At 45.6% G+C, this 9,547-nt stretch overlaps 1 protein-coding gene across 1 annotated transcript in view; it reads right to left on the reverse strand.

Annotated features, from left to right (window-relative positions):
• The window catches only part of LOC310770982 (ATP-binding cassette sub-family A member 2-like), a gene marked incomplete at both ends in the record, with an annotated part of 103,944 nt that extends 101,866 nt beyond the window's left edge, over window positions 1–2,078 (reverse strand). Inside the window, one exon of the mRNA XM_083663676.1 lies at window positions 1,953–2,078. Coding sequence (XP_083519802.1) covers window positions 1,953–2,078 — 126 coding nt within the window. The remainder of the gene's footprint in view (window positions 1–1,952) is intronic.
• Window positions 2,079–9,547: the final 7,469 nt, after the last annotated feature.

Below are 9,547 nucleotides of genomic sequence, written 5' to 3' on the forward strand. Positions count from 1 at the left end.
AAGAGCATATCATCGTATGACATGACTGATGAAGTCATAGGCACTGATGTAAACTGAAGTGCAATAACCTTTTTGTGAGAAACACACATCCCGCGCTCGCATGGACGCAACACACACACACACACACACACACACACACACACAATTCAATTAACTTTTGCTACGAACTGTAGGCTGTCATCAGTGATGCAAAGTGGAGCAATTGTGCACTGCACCTGCCACCTGCCAAGGCTCAATGGATGTTCTCATCCAGCACAACCCCTATTGTCATAAAACATTTGTTTTGCTGGCACGGCCTAAAAGGGTTAATATTATGTAATGTGGAATGAAATACATTGTACATGACCTCCTTTATGAATAGACATTGGAGAAAACAAATTGGATGCATTTGATTTGAGTATTTTGCATGAAATCCCATAAATCCCTATTTTTCTGGAATTTTGGCAATTAACACATTCACTGCCAGCCTTTTTTTTTTTACTGTAGGTAGGTTCTGCCAGAGGTTTTTTTTGAGGATTCTGGCTCATTTTACAAGAGCCGAGGATTATTTTCTGCTTGGACTTTGTGAACACAAAGTTCACAAAAGTACTAATAGAATGTGTGCTTTCTCTGTCTAAAAGAGTTAGTTTGTAGAGTTAGTAGTTATGTAGATATTAGCCGTTGAGTACAGCATGGTTTCAGCGTCTGAGAGTGAAAGCTGAGATAATCGCAGTTTTGTGAAATTCAATCAAACAGGCAGAACAGTCACTTTAACCATTTATTTTTGGCATCAGTGAGAGATCAGACATCTAAACAATATAGTTCTGAACGCCCTCTCCTTCAAACTCCTCCCTCCGTGGGCGTGTCTGGTGGCTTTCAGCCTGCGTTTGTCACAAGCGAGTGTTCTGCTGCTGCTGCGAGTTTGAGCAGCCTCCCTCCCTGGCAGCGAGTGTGGATAGGGCTCACTTGTTTCTTGGGTTTGAGAGCTTTGATGAAGCTTTGTGCGATTCTAGGCTTTATGCTGCGTGTTTCAAAGTGTGTTTTCCACCCAGTCTATTTTTGGAATCCCCCACCGCCAGCTCCCAGCGCGATAATGCGCGAAAGTGAAAGCGTTTTCGCCAATCCATTTTACAGTAGAGAATGGTTTCCTCGCGCGTTACCCTACAGTTTTGGCTCTGCTTTTCCTAGTGTGGAGAGCACTGTCGCCACTTAGTGGGTCCGTGGAATGGGTTGTACACGTTCGCTGACTCCAATATTTTTATAGGAGACGTGGGGAGCGTTGATCCACGTCCCACCGTAAAAAAAAAAGAGATAACTCGTCAATGGCAGTGAACGTGTTAAGGGGTTAATATCTGAAAATGCTCAAGGGTACTCACCGGGCACCCTCCTATATTTTGAATAGGTACCCCCAAACTACAAGAATCAGCAGAGAAAAAAACTTTATCCGACGAAGCGAGGTTCAACCCCATGGCTCCCGGACTATACGGACTTGGTGTGCAAAAGCCTTTACGCTGCTCTGGGTTGTTCTCCAGTTGACTGTTAATCAAGCTACTGTACACACAAACATTTCAGGGATTCAGTTTCAGGGTTAGGATGAAAGCTACGGTGTCGAGTCCCTCCACCATTTTGCGATTGCAATAATGAATCCAAATTCAACCAATCACTGCAATGTAGGCGGGGCCTGCAATTTCTCCACAAAAACTGCAGAGAAAAGCTGCCATTAGGTACTATGGGGGGGGGGGGGGGGGTCACGATCTCTTTGTTGCCATTTTCCACAATTTTACAACAAAATAATCAAATACAACTTTGCAAATTGCATTGCAATTTTTGAGAAATACCGCTGCAAAATCAAGCACTTTGATCGCAACAGTTTCACAAAATCCTAGAGGGACTGACTGTAGTATGGCTGTCTCTAATCACATGTTCAATACATTTGTATTGTTCCAGGAGAAGAAGCTCTGCTAGATTCTTGCCCTAGAGTCTGACCTGAGTGGTTGGTGGCTGGAGGGAGTGGCTCCAGCAGGGAACAGCACCTCTTCCAGCTCTGCTGCTCTGTGCTGGATACGCATGGTCAAACGGTTCTCAACGCTGAACTTCATGTCCTCTGTGAAATGCTGTAGGAACCTGCAGTCAAATTCACAGATATAACTGTGTGAATTTGTGATACGAAGGTGATTTCTTTGTTTGTCATTTGCTAAACAAATACATTTGTCCAGCATTGTGTCATAAAAAAAGAACATAGGAGTTAATTTCCAAAAGACTTTCAAGCAGAACTCAATCCAAATGAAAACCTGTCTGGATGGGATTAGTGTTGCAGCACTACTGGAGTTTGTCTAACTGTCTGTCCTATGAGGCCTGTGAAATAATGTAATGATCGTTACAGAAAACCATTTGAAACTGTCAGATATCAACTACTACTACTACTACTACTACTACTACTACTACTACATTACATTACATTACATTACGTCATTTGGCAGACGCTTTTATCCAAAGCGACTTACAATAACACATTTTTTGTCAGCAATAGAACAATCAACTATGGAGCACAGTCTGTGACAACTACAACTTCTGAAGGAACAGTGGTACAAGTTTAGGTTAGTGGTACAAGGTTGGTTAGGTTTTTTTTTTTTTTTTTTTTTTTTTTTTTTTAATATAAGGAAAGAGAGAGACGAAGTTAGATCAAGGAGGGCCCAGGTGGAGCCTGAAAAGGTGTGTCTTTAGTCTTTTCCGAAAGATCGGCAGTGATTCAGCAGTCCTGACCGAAGGTGGAAGCTCGTTCCACCATTGAGGTGCCAGGGACGAGAAGAGTCGAGATCGGGATGAGCGACTTTTGAGCCCCCGTAGCGAAGGAGGGGCGAGGCGACCTGCACTGGTGGAGGAGCGAAGGGAGCGGTGAGAGGTTTGGAACCTGACCATGGATTGCAGGTACCGGGGAGCTGACTGGTGTACTGCCCTGTAGGCCAGTACCAGTGTCTTGAATTTGATGCGGGCCAAGATGGGAAGCCAGTGGAGCTCCTGGAAGAGGGGAGTGACGTGAGAGAATTTGGGTTGGTTGAATATCAGACGGGCTGCAGCGTTCTGAATGAGCTGAAGCGGTCGGATGTCGGTGGCAGGTAAGCCGGCCAGAAGCACGTTGCAGTAGTCCAGGCGGGAGGAGACAAGAGACTGGACCAGGAGTTGAGTCGCTTCTCTTGTGAGAAAGGGACGGATTTTGCGGATGTTGTAGAGAGAGAACCTACACTACTACTACTACTACTACTACTACTACTACTACTATATCATTACAATTTAGTGTGTTCAATACATTCAGATATCATTACAATTTAGTGTGTTCAATACATTCCTACAATTTAGTGTGTTCAATACATTCCCCCATTTATTTTAGGATGAAGTGTTGTAATTTACTTTTTTGATCAAGTATTTTTTCGCCGATTTTTCACCCTTTGTCTCCCCAATTGTACTCGGCCAATTCCCCCTGCTGTCCCGGGCGTTGCTCCACCCCCTCTGCTGATCTGGAGAGAGTTGTAGACTAGCACATGCTTCCTCCGATACATGTGCAGTCACCAGCCGCTTCTTGTCACCTGACAGCGAGGGGTTTCACCAGCAGGGGGTAGCGCGTGGGAGGATCACGCTACCCCCCCCCCCCCCTCCCCTCAGACAGGCACCCCGACTGACCAGAGGAGGCGCTAGTGCAGCGGCCAGGACTCATACCCCACCGGCATCCCCCCCACAGACACAGCCAATTGTGTCTGTAGGAGCGTCTGACCAAGCCGGAAGCACCGCTGCCGGGAATCGAACCCAGGTCTTCATTGTGGTAGGCATATATAGGTCGATGGGTCAAACAGGCATCCAGAGATGTTTCAATAAGATAATGCAGAGTAGAATTAATCATTAATGTTAACACATTCACTGCCAGCCATTTTTTTTTTACTGTAGGTAGCTTCTGCCAGAGGTTTTTTTTTTAGGATTCTGGCTCATTTTACAAGAGCCGAGGATTATTTTCTGCTTGGACTTTGTGAACACAAAGTTCACAAAAGTACTAGTAGAATGTGTGCTTTCTCTGTCTAAAAGAGTTAGTTTGTAGAGTTAGTAGTTATGTAGATATTAGCCGTTGAGTACAGCCTGGTTTCAGCGTCTGAGACTGAAAGCTGAGATAATCGCAGTTTTGTGAAATTCAATCAAACAGGCAGAACAGTCACTTTAACCATTTATTTTTGGCATCAGTGAGAGATCAGACATCTAAACAATATAGTTCTGAACGCCCTCTCCTTCAAACTCCTCCCTCCGTGGGCGTGTCTGGTGGCTTTCAGCAGCGTTTGTCACAAGCGAGTTTCTACTGCCTGTCTGAGCAGTGAGCAGCCTCCCTCCCTGGCGGCAGTGTGCATGGGGCTCACTCGTTTCTTGGGTTTGAGAGCTTTGATGAAGCTTTGTGCGATTCTAGGCTTTATGCTGCGTGTTTCAAAGTGTGTTTTCCACCCAGTCTATTTTTGGAACCCCCCACCGTTGTGCGCCCGTGTGCACCAGCGTGAAAGCGTTTTCGCCTACAGTATGAGAATGAGGCTCGTTCGTTTCTGGGTTTGAGGTTGAGCTCAGCTGGAATGAAGCTGCTTGCGATTCTGCGCTTTATGCTGGTGTTTCAAAGTGTGTTTCACCCATAATCTATTATGCAAATTTGCAATCCCCCACCGCCAGCTCCCAGCGCGATAATGCGCGAAAGCAAAAGCGTTTTCGCCAATCCATTTTACAGTATGAGAGAATGGTTTCCTCGCGCGTTCCCCTGCAGTTTTGGCTGGCTTTTTCTAGTCTGGAGAGCACTGTCGCCACTTAGTGGGTCGGTGGAATGGGTTGTACACGTTCGGTGGCTCCAATATTTTTATAGGAGACGTGGGGGGCGTTGATCCACGTCTCACCGTCAATTTTTTTTTTTTTTTTTTTTGACGACTCAACTCGTCATTGGCAGTCAACCGTTGGATTTTTTTTGACGACTCAACTCGTCATTGGCAGTGAACGTGTTAATAATAATCTGTTTGAGATAAGTCCTATATAAATCATTAATTATAGAACCCTTATCTGAAATCAGAGCTTACAAAGTGTTTCACATTAAAACAAAGAAAGTTATAGTCCAATGGAAATTTGATTACAACAATTACATTAAAACTAGTCTACAAAAATGCTAAGGTTTAAAATACTGTATGCCACTGAATTAACTGCCCCCCCCCCCCTCTGTATATGGTACATAAATAACTGAAGTGAAATTGTGACTTAAAACAAACTACTATTTATTGTAATGATTTAGAGATGTGGGGACCACACACACACACACACACCACACACACACACACACACACACACACACACACACACACACACACACACACAAGCCAGGTCAGCCTCCTTCTTCTGGCTCCTAGTGAGGGGGGAAACCACCATCAACAAATAGGATTCACTACAACTTGACCGCCCCAATATAAGCTGTTCTCTCTTGCATTGCACCAAACTCCATTCAAAAATCTGGCAGTTTAAAGCTGCACTTGCTCAGCAACAAGGTAACATACATGGTAGAACATCACTTCAGACCTTTATTATGATCTGTTAGGAACCACTCCTCAATTCAGCACACATGGAATCCACTAATTAGCACTTATTTCATTGTCATTTAAACTTTAAAGTTGAGCTGAACCCAAAAATGACTTTTTTCTTTTAGTTCAAATACCTGGGTATGCAGTGCACCTATTTAATAATGTATGGCAAAAATAATCACAAAAATCTAATTTCTTTAGTTTTTCACACTTTTTCACATCAAAAGTTCATTTTTCAAGATTTCATTGATAACAGTAATTTACAGTTTGCGGACGTCACCCAGTACTATCAAATTTCTACCCCATTTCAACCAATCATATCATGACATGGCAGCTGTCAATCAAATCTTCATTTCAGGATAATTTTCTCTTCCAAATGAAGGGGAAAATGGTGCCTAGTGCCTGTCATCTGGCAGAATTTCTAGCCCATAAACTAACTATTAATTTGAGCAATTATGCAAACTAAATCAAACGGTAATGTCTAAGAATGCAAAGAAATGTAACTGGCTCATTAAAAGTCGCATTCCAGGAATATTATTTAATGCAATGGCGATATTGGCGCGCGCCTCGCCGCCTCACAGAGAGCCAGAGAGTCCCTCGGAGATTCCAGGCGGACGTGCTGCACTCTCCGCTCGGCAACACGAAGGCAGCTGGCTGCCTGCAGCTCGCTGAGCTCCACTCAGCCACTAACCTCGCGTCAGTCAGCAGGCTCTTCCCGAGGGGAGCGCCACAACACGCTGAATCCCACTCGATTTGGAGGCGGAACACGCCAGGATTGGCCAAAGCCCAATCCAGTCCCCAGAATTGTCAAATAAAATCATCGACATGATACTATGACCCGCCTCTCAACTTGTTAGCCTGGCTTAGCCAGTGACTCATAGGAATAGACTACGTGACAACCAGGAAAGACTAGTGACTACTGGAGAGACAGTTGACAGCCGGAACAGGGACGGCACCCGGGAGCAGTATGGGTTAGCTCCCCAGCCTGCGTCTTCCGTGAGGAAGAAGCCCAACAATCCACGAGAGGCCTTTTAGGAGGGCCATTCAAGCCGCAAGTGGAGACTGCAGTGCCACCAAGTACTGGTACTGCATGGTGTCCACCAAGATACCATCACCTCGGAATGAGATGTTTGGAGCGGGGGAGTCTGGTGCAGCGCACAGGTCCTAGACCTGGTGAGACGAGGGAGGAGCCCGGCCGGGTGGCAACCCACAGAGCCTGGTCCCTCTACGTACCAGAGCCCTCCCCCTCCCCCGGTCCCGGCAGGGTAGTTCCGGAGCAGCGGATTGAGTGGCCCTGACCACGTGACCACCTTCGACCCTTCCTAGAGGGCTGACCGTGGGTAGCTACTGGGACGTAAGTTGGGGCTTGGCCAGCCCCGGCTGGGTCACCTGGGCGAGGGTGTATGATGTTGCGAGACCCGAAACATCCTATGACCCCAGGGTACATCACTGAGGATACGTCCCAGTTGCATCCATGCAACGTTTTTTTTCTTTCGTCATCACGTTTGTTTTGTTAGACAAATGATGTTTTCAGTCTGAACCTGACTCAGACACACGTGACGAATGGGTTCAGCTCCACTTTAAATCTATGTTTTCAGTCTGAAACGGACTCAGACACACGTGACGAATGGGTTCAGCTCCACTTTAAATCTATGTTTTCAGTCTGAAACGGACTCAGACACACGTGACGAATGGGTTCAGCTCCACTTTAAATCTATGTTTTCAGTCTGAAACGGACTCAGACACACGTGACGAATGGGTTCAGCTCCACTTTAAATCTATGTTTTCAGTCTGAAACGGACTCAGACACACGTGAGGGTTAGGGTTAGAGGTGACGAATGGGTTCAGCTCCACTTTAAATCTATGTTTTCAGTCTGAAACGGACTCAGACACACGTGAGGGTTAGGGTTAGAGGTGACGAATGGGTTCAGCTCCACTTTAAATCTATGTTTTCAGTCTGAAACGGACTCAGACACACGTGAGGGTTAGGGTTAGAGGTGACGAATGGGTTCAGCTCCACTTTAAATCTATGTTTTCAGTCTGAAACGGACTCAGACACACGTGAGGGTTAGGGTTAGAGGTGACGAATGGGTTCAGCTCCACTTTAAATCTATGTTTTCAGTCTGAAACGGACTCAGACACACGTGAGGGTTAGGGTTAGAGGTGACGAATGGGTTCAGCTCCACTTTAAATCTATGTTTTCAGTCTGAAACGGACTCAGACACACGTGAGGGTTAGGGTTAGAGGTGACGAATGGGTTCAGCTCCACTTTAAATCTATGTTTTCAGTCTGAAACGGACTCAGACACACGTGAGGGTTAGGGTTAGAGGTGACGAATGGGTTCAGCTCCACTTTAAATCTATGTTTTCAGTCTGAAACGGACTCAGACACACGTGAGGGTTAGGGTTAGAGGTGACGAATGGGTTCAGCTCCACTTTAAATCTATGTTTTCAGTCTGAAACGGACTCAGACACACGTGAGGGTTAGGGTTAGAGGTGACGAATGGGTTCAGCTCCACTTTAAATCTATGTTTTCAGTCTGAAACGGACTCAGACACACGTGAGGGTTAGGGTTAGAGGTGACGAATGGGTTCAGCTCCACTTTAAATCTATGTTTTCAGTCTGAAACGGACTCAGACACACGTGAGGGTTAGGGTTAGAGGTGACGAATGGGTTCAGCTCCACTTTAAATCTATGTTTTCAGTCTGAAACGGACTCAGACACACGTGAGGGTTAGGGTTAGAGGTGACGAATGGGTTCAGCTCCACTTTAAATCTATGTTTTCAGTCTGAAACGGACTCAGACACACGTGAGGGTTAGGGTTAGAGGTGACGAATGGGTTCAGCTCCACTTTAAATCTATGTTTTCAGTCTGAAACGGACTCAGACACACGTGAGGGTTAGGGTTAGAGGTGACGAATGGGTTCAGCTCCACTTTAAATCTATGTTTTCAGTCTGAAACGGACTCAGACACACGTGAGGGTTAGGGTTAGAGGTGACGAATGGGTTCAGCTCCACTTTAAATCTATGTTTTCAGTCTGAAACGGACTCAGACACACGTGAGGGTTAGGGTTAGAGGTGACGAATGGGTTCAGCTCCACTTTAAATCTATGTTTTCAGTCTGAAACGGACTCAGACACACGTGAGGGTTAGGGTTAGAGGTGACGAATGGGTTCAGCTCCACTTTAAATCTATGTTTTCAGTCTGAAACGGACTCAGACACACGTGAGGGTTAGGGTTAGAGGTGACGAATGGGTTCAGCTCCACTTTAAATCTATGTTTTCAGTCTGAAACGGACTCAGACACACGTGAGGGTTAGGGTTAGAGGTGACGAATGGGTTCAGCTCCACTTTAAATCTATGTTTTCAGTCTGAAACGGACTCAGACACACGTGAGGGTTAGGGTTAGAGGTGACGAATGGGTTCAGCTCCACTTTAAATCTATGTTTTCAGTCTGAAACGGACTCAGACACACGTGAGGGTTAGGGTTAGAGGTGACGAATGGGTTCAGCTCCACTTTAAATCTATGTTTTCAGTCTGAAACGGACTCAGACACACGTGAGGGTTAGGGTTAGAGGTGACGAATGGGTTCAGCTCCACTTTAAATCTATGTTTTCAGTCTGAAACGGACTCAGACACACGTGAGGGTTAGGGTTAGAGGTGACGAATGGGTTCAGCTCCACTTTAAATCTATGTTTTCAGTCTGAAACGGACTCAGACACACGTGAGGGTTAGGGTTAGAGGTGACGAATGGGTTCAGCTCCACTTTAAATCTATGTTTTCAGTCTGAAACGGACTCAGACACACGTGAGGGTTAGGGTTAGAGGTGACGAATGGGTTCAGCTCCACTTTAAATCTATGTTTTCAGTCTGAAACGGACTCAGACACACGTGAGGGTTAGGGTTAGAGGTGACGAATGGGTTCAGCTCCACTTTAAATCTATGTTTTCAGTCTGAAACGGACTCAGACACACGTGAGGGTTAGGGTTA

This window comes from Poromitra crassiceps, assembly GCF_964638095.1.
Source record: "Poromitra crassiceps genome assembly, contig: HAP1_SCAFFOLD_287, whole genome shotgun sequence".
In the NCBI taxonomy this organism is placed as follows: Eukaryota; Metazoa; Chordata; class Actinopteri; order Beryciformes; family Melamphaidae; genus Poromitra; species Poromitra crassiceps.